Source organism: Elephas maximus, chromosome X (assembly GCF_024166365.1).
Source record: "Elephas maximus indicus isolate mEleMax1 chromosome X, mEleMax1 primary haplotype, whole genome shotgun sequence".
Lineage (NCBI taxonomy): Eukaryota > Metazoa > Chordata > Mammalia > Proboscidea > Elephantidae > Elephas > Elephas maximus.
The window spans coordinates 55,821,076-55,842,964 of NC_064846.1; the positions used below are offsets into that span (position 1 = coordinate 55,821,076).

At 42.5% G+C, this 21,889-nt stretch overlaps 3 protein-coding genes across 8 annotated transcripts in view; 1 reads left to right on the top strand and 2 right to left on the bottom strand.

The window, feature by feature from the left end:
- The window catches only part of LOC126069623 (protein BHLHb9-like), a 283,683-nt gene that overhangs the window by 101,091 nt on the left and 160,703 nt on the right, over positions 1–21,889 (bottom strand). The gene's annotated exons all lie outside the window — the stretch shown is intronic.
- LOC126068709 (nuclear RNA export factor 3-like) overlaps positions 1–21,889 on the bottom strand; it is an 87,565-nt gene that overhangs the window by 7,999 nt on the left and 57,677 nt on the right.
- Positions 17,530–19,734, top strand: LOC126069627 (testis-expressed protein 13D-like). The gene is made up of 3 exons (XM_049873228.1): positions 17,530–18,300; positions 18,523–18,828; positions 19,487–19,734. Exons 1-3 carry the CDS (start codon positions 17,751–17,753, stop codon positions 19,534–19,536), a joined length of 906 nt encoding a protein of 301 aa, XP_049729185.1. The 5' UTR covers positions 17,530–17,750; the 3' UTR covers positions 19,537–19,734.

A 21,889-nucleotide genomic window follows, 5' to 3' on the forward strand; every position in this document is an offset into this window, starting at 1 on the left:
ATTAACAACCTGCGTTATGCAGATGACACAACCTTGCTTGCTGAAAGTGGAGAGGACTTGAAGCACTTACTAAGAAGATCAAAGACCACAGCCTTCAGTATGGACTGCACCTCAACATAAAGAACACAAAAATCCTCACAACTAGAACAATGAGCAACATCACGATAAATGGAGAAAAGATTGAAGTTTTCAAGGATTTCATTTTACTTGGATCCACAATCAACAGCCATGGAAGCAGCAGTCAAGAAATCAAAAGACGCATTGCAATCGGTAAATCTGCTGCAAAGGACCTCCTTAAAGTGTTGAAGAGCAAAGATGTCACCTTGAAAACTAAGGTGTGCCTGATCCAAGCCACGGTATTTTCAATTGCATCATATGCATGTGAAAGCTGGACAATGAATAAGGAAGACCGAAGAAGAATTGACGCCTTTGAATTATGATGTTGGTGAAGAATATTGAATGTACCATGGACTGCCAAAAGAACGAACAAATCTGTCTTAGAAGAAGTACAACCAGAATGCTCCTTAGATGCAAAGATGGCCAGACTGCGTCTTATATACTTTGGACATGTTGTCAGGAGGGATCAGTCCCTGAAGAAGGACATCATGCTTGGCAGAGTACAGGGTCACTGGAAAAGAGGAAGACCCTCAATGAGGTGGATTGACACAGTGGCTGCAAGAATGAGCTCAAGCATAACAATGATTGTAAGGATGGCACAGGACCGGGCAGTGTTTTGTTCTGTTGTGTATAGGGTCTCTATGAGTTGGAGCCGACTTGACGGCACCTAACAACAATAACATCATGGGCAAAAAACTGAACCACGCAGGAAGCATCAAAAGAAGATGGAAGGAATACACGGTATCGCTGTACCAGAAAGAACTGGTCGACATTCAGCTATTTCAGGAAGTAGCATATGATCAAGAACCAATGGTATTGAAGGAAGAAGTCCAAGCAGCCCTGAAGGCATTAGCAACAAACAAGGATCCAGGCACTGACAGAATACAAATAGAGATGTTTCAACAAATGGACATAGCACTGAAAACGCTCACTTTGTCTCACATACTTTGGACATGTTATCAAGAAGAGCCAGTCCCTAGAGAAGGACATTATGTTTGGTAAAGTAGAGGAACAGCGAAAAAGAAGACCCTCAACTAGATGGACTGACACAGTGGCTGCAGCAATGGGCTCAAACGTAGCAATGACTGTGAGGATGGTGCAGGGCTGGGCAGTGTTTCTTTCTGTTGTACATAGGGCTGCTGTGAGTCAGAACCAACTCAATGGCACCTAACAACAACAACATATTGTTATTATTATTTTCACAGTCAATTATTTTTAAAGAGATTTAAATAATAAGAAAAAATCATATAAATATATTATATTAAATATATATGTATCCTTGTCATAACCATTTCCAGTGCTCTTTGTCCCTTTCTGTAGGGGTATATTTGTCTAATATTTTCCTTCTGCCTGAAGGAATTTCTTTAACATTTCTTGTAGCGTGGGTCTGTCAGTGCTGCATTTGTTCAGCTTTTGTATGTCTGAATAAGTAATTATTTCACCTTCTGTTTTGAAAGATATTTTCAGTGGATGTAGAATTCAGTTATTTTTTAAGTACTTAAAAGATTTTGCTCCACTGTCGTCTCACTTACATTATTTCTGATGTGAAATCTACTGCCATCCCCTTGGCCCAGGAGTCACAGAATCTAAAGGAGGATCCAGGAGAAGGTAGAGCGGTCCCAAACCCAGCTGCCATCTCACACAAGTGAGAACCAGCAGAAATGTGGCAATGTGTGTGAGTTACAAAACGACTGCTGCTTCACTAATATCCTCCAAGTTACCCACAAGAATCTCTCTTGTGGGCCACCCTAACTGGAAACATAAGGGAAAAGGAATTCTGGGAGATGTATTTGAGCCTAAAGAAGTTGGTTCATTAAAATCCACCACACGGAGTGTGATGGTTCCAAGTGTGTGTCAACTTGGCTGGGCCATGATCCTCAGTGTTTTGGCAGTTGTATAATGTTGCGATCACTTCCCTGTTAAAATTTGGTGTGTGATCACCCCCATGATGGAATCTGCTGAGCGGTACTGGTGGGGTTGGGCCTGTGGCGGCTCATTGCTCCATCAGCCTTCATCTCTCCATCCTCTGCAGCCTACTTCCTTCTTGCTCGCCTTGCCAAGGCTTTTGGTTTGTTCTGGATCCTGCAGCTGCCTCTTATTTGTCTGACCTCCGGTTCATGAAACTTGAGCTAGCAGCTTACCTGCTGCTCTTGGGTTCACCAGCCCCCACAGCTACATGAACCAGGAGAAGCCCTATTGTGATCCACGGACTTGGGACACTGCAGCGTCTACAGTCGCGTGCGCTGTTTCCTTGATACATATTTATACGCTTACTGGTTTTGCTTCTCTAGAAAACTCAGCCTAAGACGGAGTATGTTATAATTTATGACATTTTGGTAAATGAAATACTTCCCCTATCTCTACTCATTGGCGCTTATTCATATCAAGGAAAATTTACCTTTTGTTTTATATTTACCTTGTATACAGCAACCTTGACAAACTGTCTTCTTACTTCTACTAGTGATTATTGGTGTCTCTTGGATTTTGTAGGTATATACTCAAACTAGACATCGTTTGAATCCTTTTTTCCCATTTTTATTATAATTTTTTTCTTTTAGTATATCAGAATCTCAAGGAATATATGGAATAATAATTGTAATAGCATTCCCATATAATTCCTGATCATCTTGGAAATGTTTTTAGTGTTTCACTCTTTACAACAGTATTTGCTGTTAATTTTTGGTAATTAGTCTTTAAGTAGATGGTTCCCACTCTTCTTTTACCTTGTTTTTTATTAGAAATAGATGCTGGATTATATTGTCTTTAAATGATATTATTAATATAATCCTATGATATTCTCTTCTAATTAATTTTTTAAATAATATTTTATTGTGTTTTAGTTGAAAGTTTACTTAGCAAATTAAGTTCCCAATTAACAATATTTTTACAAATTGTTCTGTGATATTGGTTACAATTTTCACAATGTGTCAGCCTTCTCATTATTTCCATTTGGTTTGTTCTGTTTCCCTTCCCTTTCTTGCCTTCTCATCTCTGCTTTTGTGTAAATGTTGACTGTTCTCATATAGTTGATTGTTTAAGGGAGCACGTAACTCAAAGGTGATACTATTTATTTTATAAGCTAATCTATTATTTGGCTGAAAGGTGACTTCCAGAAATAGCTTCAGTTTTGGGGGTTCCTCTAGTTTCTACAGTCCACTAGGTCTGGCCTTTTTTAGGAATTTGAATTTTGTTTTACATCTTTCTCCTATTCTGTTCGGGACTTTCTTTTGTGTCCTGGGTCAGAACTGTCAGTAGTGGTAGCTGGGCACCATCCAGTTCTTCTGGTCTCAGGTTAGAAGAGGCTGTGGTTCATGTGGGCTATTAGTCCTTTGGACTAGTTTCTTCTTTGAGCCTTTGATTTCCTTCATTGTCTTTTGCTCCATACAAGTAGAGAGCAATAGTTGTATCTTCGATGGCCACTCACAACTTTTAAGACCCCAGACACTGTTCACCAAACTAGTATGTAGAACATTACCTTTATGAACTATGTTATGCCAACTGACTAAGTTGTCCCCTGAGACTATGGTCCTAAGCATTTCAACCCAGTAAACCAATCCTGTAGGTTGTTTGGGTATGTCTATGAAGTGTCTTTAACTGTGCCCACTATGTGCTTTGTTATATATATGGATATATATGCAGCACACACAAACATGTATATACATATGCCTAGAGATACACCTATACATGCACGTGCATGTACTCACATATGCCTTCCTATACACATATATGCATCTGTATCTCCCTATGTAACCACACACATATTTTTTGGTTGTTTCTGTTGTTCCAAAATTGTATATATTTTAGCATTTACTGAAGTTGTCCCTTTTTCCTGTGTACTTTTTTTCTTAATAGATTTTATTATGCCAATTAACTTAGATGTCCTCCGAAACCATGGTCCCTAAACCCCCGCTCCTGCTACGCTGGCCTTCGAAGCATTCAGTTTATTCAGGAAACTTCTTTGCTTTTGGTTTAGTCCAGTTGTGCTGACCTCCCCTGTGTTGTGTGTTGTCTCTCCCATCACCTAAAGTAGTTCTTATCTACTATCTAATTAGTGAATGCCCCTCTTGCTCTCTCCCTCCCTCCCCCCTCTCATAACCATCGAAGAATATTTTCTTCTCTGTTTAAACTTTTTCTTGAGTTCTTATAATAGTGGTCTTATACAATATTTGTCCTTTTGCAACTGACTAATTTCACTCAGCATGATGCCTTCCAGATTCCTCCATGTTATGAAATGTTTCACAGATGCATCACTGTTCTTTATCAAGGCTTAGGATTCCATTGTGTGAATATACCATAATTTATTTATCCATTCATCTGTTGATGGGCACCTTGGTTGCTTCCATCTTTTTGCTATTGTAAACAGTGCTGTCATAAACATGGGTGTGCATATATCTGTTCATGTAAAGGCTCTTATTTCTCTAGGATATATTCCAAGGAGTGGGATTGCTGGATCGTATGGTAGTTCTATTTCTAGGCTTTTAAGCAAGCGCCAAATCGATTTCCAAAGTGGTTGTACCATTTTCCATTCCCACCAGCAGTGTATAAGTGTTCCAGTCTCTCCACAGCCTCTCCAACATTTATCGTTTTATGTTTTTTGGATTAATGCCAACCTTGTTGGAGTGAAATGAAATCTCATTGTGGTTTTGATTTGCATTTCTCTAACGGCTAATGATGGTGAGCATTTCCTCACCTATCTTTTAGCTACCTGAATGTCTTCTTTAGTCAAGTGTCTGTTCATATATTTTGTCCATTTTTTCACTGGGTTATTTGTCTTTTTGCAGTTGAGTTTTTGCAGTATCATGTACATTTTAGAGATCAGGTACTGATCAGAAATGTCATAGCTAAAAATTTTTCTCTGTCTGTTGGTAATCTTTTTACTCTTTTGGTGAAGTCTTTGGAGGAGCATAGGAATTTGATTTTTAGGAGCTCCTAGTTATCTAGTTTTTCTTCTGCATTGTTAGTAATGTTTTGTATACTGCTTATGTCATGTATTAGGTAGGGCTCCTAACATTGTCTGTATTTTTTTCTTCCATGGTCTTTATTGTTTTAGATTTTATATTTAGTTCTTTTATCCATTTTAAGCTCATTTTTGTGCATGGAGTGAGGTATGGGTCTTGTTTCATTTTTTTGCAGATGGATATCCAGTTAAGCCAGCACCATTTGTTAAAAAAATCGTCTTTTCCCCGTTTAACAGTTGTGGGGCCTTTGTCATATATCAAGTGCTCATATGGGGATGGATTTTTGTCTGGATTTTCAATTCTGTTCCATTGGTCTATGTATTTGTTGTTGTACCAGTACCAGGCTGTTTTGACTACTGTGGTGGTATAATAGGTTCTAAAATCAGGTAGAGTGAGGCCTCACACTTTGTTCTTCTTTTTCAGTAATGCTTTACTTATCCAGGGCCTCTTTCCCTTCCATATGAAGTTGGTGATTTGTTTCTCCATCTAGTTAAAGAATGTCCTTGGGATTTGGATCGGAATTGCATTAAATGTATAGATCACTTTTGGTAGAACAGTCATTTTTATGATGTTAAGTCTTCCTATCCATGAGTTAGGTGTGTTTGTCCACTTATATAGGTCTTTTTTGGTTTCTTGCAGAAGTGTACTGTAGTTTTCTTTGTATATGTTCCTGTGTAACTTCTAATGTCTTTATTTACCTTGGTCAAGTTGTGCTTACTTCACCCATATTTGGTATTGCTAGTTTTTTTTTTTTCCATCACCAAGAATAACAAGTATCTATTATCTGGAGAGTGATTCCTCCTCTGTCTCCCTCACATCCCTGGTAATCATCAAAGAATTTTGCTTTCTGTGTGTGTATCTATTCTTGATTTAATGGTACACTACAATATTTGTCTTTTTATGGTTGACTTATTCTGCTCAGCATAATGTTCTCCAGATTCACCCATCTTATTAGATGCTTCCAGAGCCTTCATCATTCTTTATAGCTGTGTAATATTCCATTGTATGTATGTGCCACAATATTTTTATCCGTTCTTCAGTTGGCTTTTAATTTTTGATTACTTATGTTGATATATTCATTTATATTGAACCACCCTTGTATTCCCTGAATATATATGACAAGGTAATGATTGACTGTACTTTCAACTTTGTGCATTTTGGAGTATTTTCGGCTGCAAATAACAGAGCCTAGCTAAAAATAGCCTCAGTCTTAAAAATATTGAGTTATTCAGTGCTACTGAAAGTCTGGAGTAGGTGGTTCTTCTGGTCTCACAGCAAAGGAGGCAATTTTCATTGAGACAATCAGCCACACGTTCCATTTCCTCCTTCTATTCCTGACTCTCCTTCTTCCTCTGTTGCTCTAGGCAAATAGAGATCAATTACCATAACTTGGATGGCTGCTTGAAAGCTTTTAAGACTTCAGGTACTACACAGTGAACTAGGAGGTAGAACAGAAGCCAAATGTGCTGTTTTTGTGCCTCTACAACATAGGATATGAATGAACTTTAAAATCTGCTGAAAGGCACCAACTGGCAAAACTTCCTGGCCTTAATCAATACTGGGGCTCAACTTACAGTAATGACTGGAAATCCAACTAAATTTGACCAAAGCATCTCCTATAATCCTAGAGGAGTTCCTAAGCATAAAACAGAGGACAAATGGTTATGTGTCACCTTAACTAACAGAACAATTGCCTTGCCCAAGGTCCTCATGATCATAGCATCCATTGCTCTAAAATATTGCATATTGAGAATTATGCTCTGACACAATGAGTAATAAATTAAAATTAAATTGTTTCTCACTTATAAATTGACTTTAAAAAATAGGACTATATGAGCCCAAGAGACAGAAGGACCACATAAACCAGAGACTACATCGGCCTGAGACCAGAAGAACTTCATGGTGCCTGGCTACAAGCAATGACTACCTTGACAGGAAACACAACAGAGAACCCCTGACAGAGCAGGAGAGCAGTGGGATGCAGACCCCAAATTCTTGTAAAAAGATCAGACTTAATGGTCTGGCTGAGACTAGAAGGACCCTGGAGGTCATGATCCCCAGACTTTCTGTTAGCCCAAGACAGGAACCATTCCCAAAGGCAACTCTTCAGACAGGGATTGGACGGGACTATGAGATAGAAAATAATACTGGTCAAGAGTGAGCTTCTTGGTGGATCAAGTAGATACATGAGGCTATGTTGGCATCTTCTGTCTGGAGGGGACATGAGAGGGCATAGGGGGTCAAAAGCTGGCCAAATGGATACAAAAAGAGAGAGTCTAGGGAAAGACTGTGCTGTCTCATTAGGTGGAGAGGAATTAGGAGTATACAGCAAGGTATATATAAATTTTTGTATGACAGACTGACTCGATTTGTAAACTTTCACTTAAAGCACAATAAATTTTTTAAAAAAAATGGGACCACATGGACCTTCACCCAGTTAAAGTTGTTAATATGGCCTAATGTAAATTAAAACAGGGCCTCCAAGGACTGAAACCCACTACATAAGACCTATATAGAGAAGGTGTGAATATCACCACACTTCTCCATTTAACAGCCCAGTTTGGCCTGGTCTTAAACTTAGAGGGAATGAATGACCCCTCAATGGTGGATTACCACAACCTCGAAGTTATGGACCCCCCTTTAAGGCCCCCATACCTAATACTGAAATTACTGACTCCATCTAGTCAGCTATTGGTAAATACTCTGCTCTTATATATTTGACTATATATATATATATATATATATATATATATATATATATATATGCTGTTCAGTGTCTATTTCAATAGCCCATCAGTCAGGAAAGAAAGAAAAGACCAAAATGGATGTCAGACTAGACTCTGAAACTTGCTGTTGAATGTCGAGTAGCTAAAGTGAAAGGAAGAAATGATGAAGTAAAAGAGTAGAACAGAAGATTTCAAAGGGCGGCTCGAGAAGACAGAGTAAAGTATTATAATGACATGTGCCAAGACCTGAAGTTAAAAAACCAAAAGGGAAGACAATGCCCTGCATTTCTCAAGCTGAGAGAACTGAAGAAAAAATTCAAGCCTCGAGTTGCAATAGTGAAGGATTCTATGGGGAAAGTATTAAACGACCCAGGAAGCATCAGAAGAAGATGGAAGGAATACGCAGAGTCGCTGTACCAAAAAGAATTGGTCAATATTCAAGCATTTCAGGAGGTACCATATAAGCAGGAAACGATGGTACAGAAGGAAGAAGTCCAAGCTTCACTGAAGGCATTGGTGAAAAACAAGGCTCCAGGAATTGATGGAATACCAATTGAGATGTTTCAACAAATGGAGGCAACACTGGAAGTGCTCACTCTGTCTATGCCAAGAAACTTGGAAGTCAGCTACCTACCTGGCCAAATGAAGAGATCCATATTTATGCCTATTCCCAAGAAATGTGATCCCACAAATGCAGAAATTATCAAACAGTATCATTAGTATCACACACAAGCAAAATTTTGCTGAAGATCATTCAAAAATGGCCGAAGCAGTATATCAACAGGGAACTGCCAGAAATATGAGCCAGATTCAGAAAAGGGTGTGGAACCAGGGATATCATTGCTGATGTCTGATGGATCCTGGCTGAAAGCAGAGAAAACCAGAGAGATGTTTACCTGTGTTTTAGTGACTATACAAAGGCATATGACTGTATGGATCATAATAAATTATGGATAACATTGCGAAGAATGGAAGTTCCAGAACACTTAATTGTGCTCATGAGAAACCTGTGCATAGATCAAGAGACAGTCGCTGACAGAAAACAAGGGGATACTACGTGGTTTAAAATCAGGAAAGGTGCATGTCAGGGTTGTATCCTTTCACCAAATCTACTCATTCTACAGGCTGAGCAAATAATCTGTGAAAGTGACCTATATGAAGAGGAATGGCACATCAGGATTGGAGGAAGACTCATTAACAACCTGTGTCATGCAGATGACACAACCTTGCTGCTGAAAGTGAAGAGGACTTGAAGCACTTACTGATGAAAATCAAAGACCACAGGATTCAGTATGGATTACACCTCAACATAAAGGAAACAAAAATTCTCGTAACTGGACCAATAAGCAGCATTGTGATAAATGGGGAAAAGATTGACATTGTCAAGGGTTGCATTGCATTGGGCAAATCTGCTACAAAAGGCCTCTTTAAAGTGTTGAAAAGCAATGATGTCACCTTGAAGACTAAGGGGCACCTGCCCTAAGCCATGGTATTTTCAATCGCCTCTTATGTATGTGAAAGCTGGACGATGAATAAAGAAGACCAAGAAAGAATTGATGCCTTTGAATTGTGGTATTGCAGAAGAATATTGAATACACCATGGGCTGCCAAAAGAATGAAGAAATCCGTCTTGGAAGAAGTACAACCAGAATGCGCCATTGAAGGAAGGACAGAGAGACTGTGTCTTACGTACTTTGGACAGGTTGTCAGGAGGGATCAGTCCCTGGAGATGGACTTCATGCTTGGTAAAGTAGAGGGTCAGTGAAAAACAGGAAGACCCTCAATAAGATGGATTGACACAGTGGCTGCAACAAAGGACTTAAGAATAACAACGATTATAAGGATGGCGCAGGACAGGGCGGTGTTTCTTTTGTTGTACATAGGTCGCTATGAGTCAGAATTGACTTGGTGGCACCAAACAACAACAATAACAACTTCAGTCACAATTTGCCTTCCCCTCCTAAGGAACATGGTATACTTTTATCTGGCTACCATGGGGTATCTCAACAGTCTTGCACACAATCTTTTCAGGCAAGATCTTAACTACATCCAACTTCCTCAGGAGTACGGGTATGACATTATATTGATGGCATCCTCCTCTGAGGATATTTATTTGACACATTCATTCAGGACATACACATACTCACAAAGAAACTCACAAAATATGGAGGAGTCATTGCCTCACTCGTAGTGCAAGGCCCCACTACCTCTGTTAAATTCCTGAAAATGATTTGGTAAACTGAGGACAACTCCATTCCTGAAACTGTGAAGAAACAGCAATTGAGGAGGCAGAGCCAAGATGGTGGACTAGTAAGACACATCAAGCCATCCTGCCACAAGAAAACCCAAGAAACCAAGTAAAACAGATATAGATGTCAGTCCTGGAAACCTGAACCTTCGATGAAGGGATAAAGTATTAGATCGGAAGTCACTGAGAAGAAGAAACTGGAAGAAAATGGCAAAGGAATAGAAACACAGAGTGGACGTTCCCACCGAAACCATATGACTCGGCATGGCCATCTTGGAGTAAAGCCAACAACCCTACATGCAGAAAGCCACCTCCATGGAATTCCTAATACGAGACAGAGCTGAGCCACTGGTCCTGCACACCTGGACAAAGTGGCGAGAACTATTGAGCCCACAGATGAGCAAGCAACAAACATGCCCAGCCCACCTGCCCAGACATGACAAAACTAATCAAAAAAGCAGGACAAAACAAACAAACCAACAATCAATAAAGAAAATAATACCTGAATGTCTTGAAGACAGCAGACAATATCAAAACATGCAAAAAAAAAAACAAGGACAAGACGGCTCCAGTAAGTGACAAAAGTAAAGCACCAGTTGACCTTCCGGCAGGAGAAAAGGCACTGAAACTACCTGATAGGGAATTCAAGAGTCTAATATTCAAGCCTCTCCAAGAGATTAGGAAAGAGATCAAGGAAATTGCAGACAAAATCATGGAAAACACAGAAAAACAAAAACATAGGCAAAATCAAGGAAAACATAGAAAAAGCAACAGAAAAATTCAGGAAAATAATACAGGAACAAAATATCAAAATAAACAATTAGAAATCATACAAGAACAGCAATTAGAAATCCAGAAGATAAACAACAAAATTTCTGAAATGGAATAGAAGGTTTTAGGAGCAAATTGGAAGCAATGGAAGTCAGAATCAGTGAAATTGAAGACAATTCCATGAACGCCAATTTGCTTGAGGAAAAATCAAAGAAAATAAAGAAGGAAAATAAAGAAAACCTCAGAACTGTGTGGAATCCAATCAAAAGCAAAAATTTGTGTATGATCAGAGTTCCAGAATAGGGGAAGAAAATGGAAAGCAGAGAGAGGATCATTGAAGATTTTCTGACAGAAAACATCCCTAATACCATGAAAGATGAAAAGCTGACCATCCATGAAGCTCAACGAACCCCAGATTGGGTAGACCCCAAAAGAAGGTCACCAAGATATATCATAATCACACTTGCCAAAATGAAAGAGAAAGAATCCTGAGAGCAGTCCGAGAAAAACGAAAAGTCACATACAAAGGGGAAACAATAAGACTGAGCTCTGATTACTGGTCAGGAATCACACAGGCAAGAAGGCAACGGGATGATCTATATAAAACCTTGAAAGGAAAAAATTGCCAACCAAGAGTAATACATTCTGCAAAACTCTCGCTCAAAATGATGGCAAAACTAGGACATTTCCAGATAAACAGAAATTAAGGGAATTTGTAAAAAACAAACCAAAAGAATTATTAAAGGCAGTCTTTTCGTTAGAGAACCCACAATATCAGACAAAAACCTGAATCTAGGACACAGGCCAATATCAGCCAAATACCGACCTAGGTGATGAACTCTCAAGGATAAAACAAAACTAAAAGATTCAAAACAGGGAACTGGAGACGTCCATCTGCAATGACCGCAATGTCAGAGCAATAAAAGGGGGAATATACTGTGTAGGTATGGAACTTTCAAATAGAGAGGAAGTCAAGGCAATATCAAGGAATAAAAGACTGGTTCAAACTTAGGAAGATAAAGGTGAATTTCAAGGTAACCACAAAGAAAGTTAACAAAACTACTCATCAAAATAAAGAAGAAAAACAAAAAGTCTCAGTAAACACAAAATCTACAATAATGAAAGAACTGAAAAGAAATTTCACAAACAAAAGGAACTCAGCACAGGAGAGTAAGAGGAACAAAGAAAACGTCAGCACAACAAAAAAATCACTATAAAATGACAGCAATAAACTCACACCTATCGATAATCACACTGAATGTAAATAGCTTCAATGCACCCAGAAGGAGACAGAGAGTGACAGAATGGATTAGAAACACATGACTCATTGTCATGGATTGAATTATGTCCCCCCCCCAAAATATGCCAATTTTGTTGGGCTGTGATTCCCAGTATTTGGTGGTCGTCCTCCATTTTGTGATTGTAATGCTATGTTAAAGAGGATTAGGGTGGGATTGTAACACCACCCTTACCCAGATCACATCCCTGGTCCAATGTAAAGGGAATTTCCCGGGGGTATGGCCTGCACCACCTTTTATCTCTCAAGAGATAAAAGGAAAGGGAAGCAAGCAGAGAATGGGGACCTCATACCATCAAGAAAGCAGCCCCAGGAGCAGAGTGTGTCCTTTGGACCCAGGGTCCCTGCACCTGAGAAGCTCCTTGACCAGGGGAAGATTGAGGACAAAGACCTTTCTCCAAAGCCCACAGAGAGAGAAAGCCTTCCCCTGTAGCCAAAGCAAAAACCAAACCCAGTGCCGTCAAGTCGATTCCGACTCGTAGCAACCCTAGAGGACAGAGTAGAACTGCCCCATAGTTTCCAAAGAGCTCCTGGTGTATTCGAACTGCCGAGCCTTTGGTTTGCAGCCTTGGCACTTAACCACTACACCACCAGGGTTTCCCGCCTGTAGCCAGCACCCTGAATTTGGACTTGTAACCTACTGGACTGTGAGAGAATACATTTCTCTTTGCTAAAGCCATCTATTTGTGGCATTTCTGTTATAGCAGCACTAGATAACTAAGACATTTGGTATTATACTATAATGGCTACAAAAAATGATCTGGAGAGATTTTCCTATGTTTCTATGGCTGAAATAGTATACATTAGTCTATCTACCTGTTCTGAAAGGTTAAATAGAAATTAGAATGAAATTTATTTTGTGTTTTTAAGGACTGCCTATACTCTAACTATACTTCTAAAAGTTGGAGTGCCCCAGGGCTCAGTCCTCTGTTTTCTATTCATCTCTATATGACCCTCTTTCCCTAAAGCATCTCATTGAGGCCCATGGTTGTTAAATATTACTAATTCACTGCTGATTTCCAAATTTATATTTTTAACCCAATTTCTCCCCTGTGCTCTAGACCTGTATATCCCAGAAGGCCTATTTGTTACCTCCACCCTGGTCTCTAAGAGACAACACAAACCACACCTCTGAAATAGTATGCTTGCCTTTTTTGTTTTCTTTTCTTTACCCAGTCTTCTACATCTCAGAAATGGCACCACTACAAACCCACTCGATCAAACCTAGAAACTAGGAGTCAGCCTTTTCTCCTTTCTTTCCTTCAATATTCACTCCCTCCGTCCAAACTACCTGTAGTATCTTTCAATTTTACTCTAAAAATATATTCTCAACCTCTCTCCTTGCATCAGTCTCCACTAACATCATTTAGGTTCCTTGATTTGAAGGTTTAGGGTTATGATTTCATGGGACATCCCAGTTAATTGGCCTAAGAACGTGTTCAGTGCTTCTGTTCTACTTCTGAAGCAGGCAGTCATGAAGGGTTATTAAAGGTTATTAACCACCCCATAATAGCTGTTTTTCAGAAAAGCCTACTCTTGCTACATTTTTGTTACAATTTTTGCAGTACTTCACCATGATTGGTTGAATCCCCAGGTTTCTTGTCTTCTCCTGGCAGGAGGCCGAGGTGCAGGCTCACGGACTCCAAATCTACCTGCTATATGACCTTCCTGGGGTGGCAGTAGTGAGCCAGCGCCATTTTTTCAGGGCTGTGCGCAGTATTTTTAGAGCCATGTGCAAAAACCCATTCACTAAAATTACGCGGACTGCACAGGCATCAAAGGACTGAAGATCCTCCCCTCACTATTCATGCATATGTGTGTCACTCCTTATAAAAGGAGCAAATCTGCCCTGGTTCAGGGAGCTGGAAGCCTTAGGTCACGAGTCTCTGCCTGTCCCCCAGTTTGCAAACTGTGAATAAACCTTTCTGCTCTTCCAACCCTGTATCTAGCTGACTTCAATTCACTAGTCTGCTTGAGAAGAACCTATTAGTTGACGGATTCACTTCTTCATTTATTAATTAGTGCCTGGGTTCTTAAAAGCTTGCAGGCAACCATCTAAGGCACAACAACTGGTCTTTATTAGCCTGGAGCAGGAGAGGAAGAAGGAGAGTCAGGACTAGGAGGAGGAAATGGAACGTGTGGCTAATTGCCCCCATGAACAACTGCACCCGTTGTCATGAGACCAGAAGAACTGGATGGTGCCCAGTTGCAATCAGTGGCTATTTCAATCAAAGTTTCTATAGAAGTATGCTGATCAAAAGTGGGGAAATGCAGAATGGAGTTCCAAATTTTCATGGACTAAAGAATCTTCTATTCTTTTATTTACAGACTTTCTAGAGCCATGGAAGTGGGATGAACCCCTGAAAATATTGCCCTGACATAATCTTTAAATCTGAAACCAAAATATCCCCTGAAGTCTTCTTAAAACCAGACAATAGTTTAACTAGTAAACAATGTCAGCCTTGCTCATTATGCTCTTTTAACAATTATCTATATGGGATCAAACTGACAACAGCACCTCAAAAGATCAGATGGGAACCTTAGGGGCAGTAAGTTTATGCTAATGGAGGGGGAACAACTCAGAAAAGGAGGGTGAGAATGGTTGCACAACTCAGAAAATGTAATCGATGTCACTAAATTATTCATGTAGTAACTTGAATTGGTGTATGTTTTGCCGTGTATATTCTCGACAACAACAACAAAATAAATTTTTTTGGAAAAGGAAAAACAAAAAAAAACCTATGTCAAGATGTTCCGTGAAAATATTTTCTGGAACAACCAGGAAAAGAATGAAATCCATCTGTATGTATGGTTTCCATTATATGTCTTGGTGAATATGAAAAGAATTGGATGACCATTTTTACCAAGATAGGTTTTAATTTTTCAGATTATTTATTATATATATAATTTGAGTTACATGCATATTTAAATATAATGGTATAAATAAACACAGATTTAGATTTAGATACTGCCTATGGCCAGTGTCATTTAATTCTTTGGATTTTTCTAAACCCATTATTGAAATATGGCTTGATGGTAGAGGATGAGTTTAAGTAAAATGCTTTAAATTCTGTTTTTAAAAAAATTCACTTAGGCAAGCCAAACTAGCATCATTTATTGCTTGGTCAAATGAAACAGCTTCCAAACTGTTCATCCCTATTTACATTCTTGACCTGCTATAATCTCTAGTCCATGCAACAGACAGAGTGGAACTTTACAGAGCTGATGACACCACCACTAGAAATAGAACAAACCTCTCCCTTAAACCTAGCATAAAAGCCAGTCTTGTTGATATTGCTTTCGAACATGTGCAAAATGGCACCTTTGTCTACATCTCCAACATAGTTTCATTCAACTCTCTCTCTAACTCACCATACTCCAGCCATATTGGGATCTTTTCTACTTCCGGAAAATTTTAAGATTTTACTACATCAAGACCTTTGCCACTGGAGTGCAGGTTTCAGGTCAAATGCTGCCTTCTCAAAAAGACCTTCCCTAACCTCCTTATGTAAAGGGGACAAGCTCAAACCTCTGTGGAGTTCCTATCTCTCACATCAACTTGTATATTGGTAACGCAAATCACAACTTATAATTACCTTACTTATTTATTTACTTTTTCATTTATTATTCCTCCAAACGGGTGTAAACTGCACAAGGCTAAAGAAATGTTCACTATTTATCACCACTTATTGTCAAATGAACATGCTATGTATTCAGTAACTATCTGTCAAAGGAAAAAAGTATGGATCTGATGATCAAGAGAGAAGTATAAGTTGGAAATAGATATTTGGGACAGAGGTAGTATTTAAAATTATGGGAGTGATTAAGCACCCAAGGAAAACACACAGAATAAAAAGAGGAGGCATCTGAGGACAAAACTTGGGGAATACTAACATTGAGGCACGATGCAAAGAAGAAAAAGTAGTCAAAAGACACCGAGAAAGAGAAGTCAGGTGGATAGGAGAATTATCAATAGAATTCAGTGTTGCAGAAACCAAGACAGGATAGAGTGTCAAGGAGGGAATGGTCAACAGAATGAAACCCTACTGAAAGATCATATGAAAATTAACTTACAAATTACCCACTAGCTTTTGTACCAAGGTAGGGACTGCTAGTGACCTTATCAGAGAATTTTCACTAATGTTTTGGGAACAAGAAGCAAAGTGCAGAAGGTTGATTGGAGCAGAAGAAAGGGGGCATAGTGTAGACTATGCTTTCATGAGAAGGGAGAAAAGGAGGCATTGAGAAAAGCAGAACATGGTTTTAAGCATGGAAGGAAGCTGAACAGGCTTACTGTATGAGAGGAAAATATCCAGTAGCATAGAAGAGAGGAAGATGAAAGAAACACAGGGGGAATAACATGGTGTAAAGTCCATAAGGAAATAGAACAGGAGGACCTGTGATCTAGAGCAAGAAGAGAGGGTCTTGCTAGGCGAGCTGAAGGGCTTCATGACTCAGGCGCTTGATTTTCTCCACGACAGGGACTCCAAGGCCATCTGCTTAGACTGAGAAACCCGTTGCTGTCGAGTGGATTCTGACTCATCGCGACCCTATAGGACACAGTAGAACTGCCCCATAGAGCTTCCAAGGGGCGCCTGGTGGATTTAAACTGCGGACCTTTTGGTTAGCAGCTGTAGCACTTAAGTTAAGCACTAAGCCACCAGGGTTCACGCTTAGACTGAGAGAGGAATGAATTGTGCAGACAGCTTGAGACTACATTATTGTTGTGCGCATTCCAGTCGATTCCTGTAAGACAGTAGAACTACCCCATACAGTTTCCTAGGCTGTAATCTTTAAGGAACAGACTGCCAGGCCTTTTCTCCCACAGAGCAGTGGCTGGGTTCAAACTGCCGACCTTTCAGGTAGCATCCAAGGGCTTAACATTTGCACCACCAGGGCTCCTTATTGAGACCATATTAAAAAACAACAACAAAAAAAAAACCCTTGCCATCGAGTCGATTCTGACTCATAGCAAACTTAGATGACAGGGTAGAACTGCCCCATTGAGTTTCCAAGGAGCGCCTGGTGGATTCGAACTGCCAACCTCTTGGTTAGCAGCGGTAGCACTTAACCACTACACCACCAGTGTTCCCGATATGGTCTTTTACATGAGACCCTATAGAAGGTGTGAAACAGCAACCGAGAGTTAGGGGAGGCAGAGCTGAGCCAAGAGCAGCCCTCATGCACCCACCCACCCACAGCCACCACCAGGTTAGGAATTCATTCTTGGTAGCCAGATGTGGTCCTTGACAATCGATTGGAAACAAGAGTGATTTCTGCCTTCTTTGCGCCCCCGTCCCCCAGTCCCACTGCCAACCCGCCACGCAGGGGGGCGCTCTGCCAAGGAAAGTAGGCCCCAGCAGGCGCTGCGGCGAGATTGCGCTTCTCCCTGTGACGTGAGACGCCGTCTCGCCTCAGCAGGAGCTGGAGTGCTGAGGGAATCGGCTTCAGTCTTTGTGAGGAGAACCAGGGAGTAAGGGGGAAAGCAGGCCGCGAAAGAGGCCAGGACCGAACGAGAGGGCAGAGTTGGGACTGAGTGAGGAGGTGAGGGGCTGGCCAGGTGGCGAACGCCATCTGAAACGGTGGTGGCAGCGACTCCGGAAGTGCAGCCTGCAGACTAGGCCGAAGCAGCCATGGCCGTGAACTTCAGAGACCCCAGGTGCGGATTCCGCCACAGCGAGGTGGTCGAGTTCATCAATGAAGAGGTCCTCAGCAACGGCGGCAGCCCGGACTTCTACGTGGCCTACAGCTGGAAGCCCTGGAACCATGTGGAGGACCAGCTCCGGGCCATCGTTTCCGACCCGCGGGTGCCCCGCACCTTCAAGAGGGCCTGCACCTGGAGCGCGCTGGCCCTGAGCGTACGTGTGGTCTCCAGGCGGCGGGTACTGCAGGAGCGTCGGGTGCGGCACCTGCAGGAGCAGGCGTCTCAGCGCGAGGCGGCCACCTGGGCCCTGGCCTCAGAGCTGCAGCACCTGCGTAAGGAGTGCGTAGACATCATTTTGCAGTTGCGCCAAACGCAGGCCGACCTGCAGCAGTCGCTGGACGAGAGCGAAGTGCTGCGCGGGCAGCTGCTCCAGGCCAAGAGGTCGGCCCAGTTCGATCCACAGCCCGAGGAGGTCGATCGCGGGTCGCGAGCCCAGCAGCAGTGTGCTACTGCGTGGCCCTGGCACGCAGAGGAGCAAGGCAAGGTGGCGGCCGCGGGCGCAAAGGGCAGGCGGGATGCGGAGGTCCAGGAGAAAGAGGCACAGGGGGGAGGTAAGGCGGGCAACATTTACGTGCCAGGATCCCCGAGTCCCTGGGCCCAGGTCGTTCCACCCCTTCTGCCAATGCCTCACTCACACCCATTTCCATACTACACACCATTCCCAATAGCGTTCCAATGCACCCTACCTCCCCCACCCGCAGCTGTCACCGAGGCAGAAACAGCTGCAGCGGTCCTGTCCCAGATGCCTCCGAGAATGATCTACACCCCTGGTGTGCAGGCTGCAGCGGGGTCACAAAAGGAGATGGGCCCTCTGTGGGACCAGAGAAGCCAAGGCGAGGAGGAAGGTGCCGTGCGTTCGGAGGAGATAGACGCCCTGGTCGACAGCAGGGGCCATGGCAAGCAGGCAGCTACTGTGAGGCCCAAATACATAAACTCCTCTGGGCACAGCTGGAGCCAAGGAGACTCAAGGAAACAATCTCAGGAGCCAAAGACCTGGCCACCCAAAGGTAAGAAAGCCTTTGAATTCCAGCAACAGGGGAGATCTGCGTCAGACTCAGACAGAGGGATTGGGGTGGCCCGTGGGGCAGAGTGCGATGAATTTTTCCTGGCACTTGGACTGCTAAACATGCAAGAAAATCTGCCTATCAAACAAAAAAATTATCATCCATCAAGCAATAACCATTTTTAACACAATGTAACAATTTCCACATATGGACCGCTTTCCCCAGTTTCATATTATACATGTATATGTGTGTGTGTCATTTTTGTTATTTTAAAGAAAGTTGGGATTTCCTTGAACATCACAACTAATCCTTAAGTGGAGAAATTCTCCAATTGTATTTAAGTTCTCAGGTGGTGGACACTGGAGGGCTGCTACCACTTGGATGACACCCTGGAGAGGCCGAAGTTACGAACCTCGCTCTTTTTCTTCTTTCTGTCTTCTCTTTAACTGCCTCTGCTTTTTTTTTTTCTGCATATAAACCAGCCTTTGACTGGGGAAGGCCAGGCTTTATGAGTGTAACATTCATTATTGTCTAAGAATGCTGTTTTCTTTGAGAATGCTAATGTTAAAACATAAAGTACATCAGTGTTTGCAGTTTAATGTTTTAAATTTTTTATTTCTATAAGATTCACAGGTAAGGGCTTGTTCTTTGTGTCTCTAAGCTCCAGAAACTTTGCATGATGCTGAAGAAGCTCAGGCCTCCAGGATGTGATCCTCAGGAAATGCCCCCTGGTTCTCAACTGCCTGCACCACAGTGAGACCTCAACTGGCTGGAGCCGAAAAGAGTGCAAAGGAATAAGGAAGGAGGAGATGCTCAGGCGCACATTTTGGGAACAAGGGAGAGCGCACAGATCTTGTTAGGACGTCAATCCCTCTGTTGGGGAAAGGGGATTGACCTAGCAGAGTTCAAGGGGGTGGGGGAGGGTAGTGTGAAATTTTACAGGTTATAGCAAGGTCATTGAATTTCATTCATTAAGTCATTGAACAAATAGTTACCGATTGCCTAGTATGTGTTAGGAGTTAGAATTAGCTGTTATTATCTGGTGCACACATTATAACAAGATTTGGGGCATTTGGTTAGATGACAGGAGAGAGCCTAATTTCAGGTGCAGAGTGGATGAGGGGTGTCTCCCTTGCCTTACACGTAGTGTGGCCTTCAGGTAAACACAATTGAAATAACATCGAGACTCACTTACGTGGTCCTGGGGGCAACATCAAAGAGACTTTCATGAAAGGACTTGTCTGAGCTGCTCATCTCACTGATCCCAAGTGAGAAAAATGAGCAGTAGTAAAGATCACCAAGGCCTTCTCTGATACTCTGCTGATTTCCTCCCTTGAGAGGGACACTTATGTTCCCGGTTGCCCACCAGCCTGGCTGAAAGGCCACTGGTCTAGGGGAGTGTTGGCTACCAATTTGATCCCTCGGCCTTGGGCTGCCCCATCCCAGCCTCCTTTCAAGAGTGGATGAAAGACAAATTGGATTCCAAGGGCACACAATGGGGCCACAATGCTATGAGATGCTGGTTCTCTGAGAGAAGTAATTGGAGTAAGAGAACTAGACTGGGGCAAGCCCTCTTGGGAATGCTCCTGGACCCCTTCTCTTCCAAGTGGTGTGTTCTCTGCAGGCTCTCTGCTCCCCCAAGGCAGCTGCTGCAAGGCAAGGAGGGAACCAGGAGGGAGCCCAGGTGGTAGGTTAGGTCGGCCTCCAGTCTGAACAAAAGGAAGCCTTTGATTCCCCCATGAGATTCCACCCAGTTTACCAATATCCACTTTTGCCTGGGGCTTGTTCCAAAGCCCTAACTTCTAATAAAGAGTGTGCCTTTACCTGCTGTGTCTTCTGTGTAGTGTGTATCTCAGGACTGGTTTACCGAGCAGTGACAGCTTAATCCTGCATCTTCCCTCCATCCCACTGAGGTGAAGCAAAGTTCAATCTTATTCACTATCAGAGGGCCTCTCCTCTTCCTGCGAGTTATCAAAGAATTGGGGGGCTTCTGTGAGGCCTTCAAACCATCATGTTAGCCACTGCTACCCTCGTTGTCCACGTCCACAGGGTCCCTTGAGGTGGGCATCTCTGTGCTCTAGAGTCAGTGGGGCATGGGTAGGAGGGGAATCTCTGCCCAGGCCGGGAGCCCTAGTGCCTGGGGTCCACACCCCCTACGTGCACCAAGAAGCCAATCCCCTGAGGTGCTGTCTCCCTGAGGCCGGCTGAGGTCTCAGAAGTAGAAATTTGCCTCCTGTCTTTCTGCCTTCCCGGGCACTCTCCCCTCTCTCTACTATGATAATCCTCTCAAGGGGCTCAGGATTCTGGAAAGCAGCCAGGCTGTAGACTGTGCGTTAACAAATGTTCCATGAGCAAAGGGGGTGGAGGCTGGTGACCTGCTTGGTATAGGGACAGGGATGAGGACAGAGAATGAAAGTGACGGTTACATGGAAGAGGAGCCCTGGGCAGGAAGGAGACCCTCAGGGGCACCAAACTCAAAGCTGTTTTCTGGGCTGGGCACTGGTTTTGTGGTACTTTTGTGTGTGCTGGTCGCTCCCTGGAATTTTGGAAAGATGGGACACAGATGAGACTTGGGAATGTTATGAAGCATTTTAAATCCAGTTGTTCTCAATGTGTGGTTACCATACCAACAGCGTCAGGATCACTTGGGGACTTGCTAGAAATGCAAATTAGCTGCTGCTACATGAGACCTCCAGAGTGAGAAGTTTGGGGGCTGGGGCCCAGCAGGTGTTTCTGATGCATGCTGAAGTTTGAGAACCTTTGTTTGAATCCACAATGTAATGTGGAGAAATCACCCTAGATCTCACTGTGGTTGCTTCATTTAGGCCTTCACCCGTAAACTCTGCTGTCCATTGGAATGTCCGTAGGTCTGCGCGAAAGCAGACTCATTCTGGTACACAGCCCAATAATACAGGGCTGACTTCGTGAAGACGGTGCTTCTTAGCTCAGGTAGATACATGAGACTCAATGGGCAGCTCCTGTCCGGAGGTGAGATGAGAAGGCAAAAAGGGACAGGAGCTGGTTGAATGGACACGGGAAATCAGGGTGGAAAGGAGGAATGTGC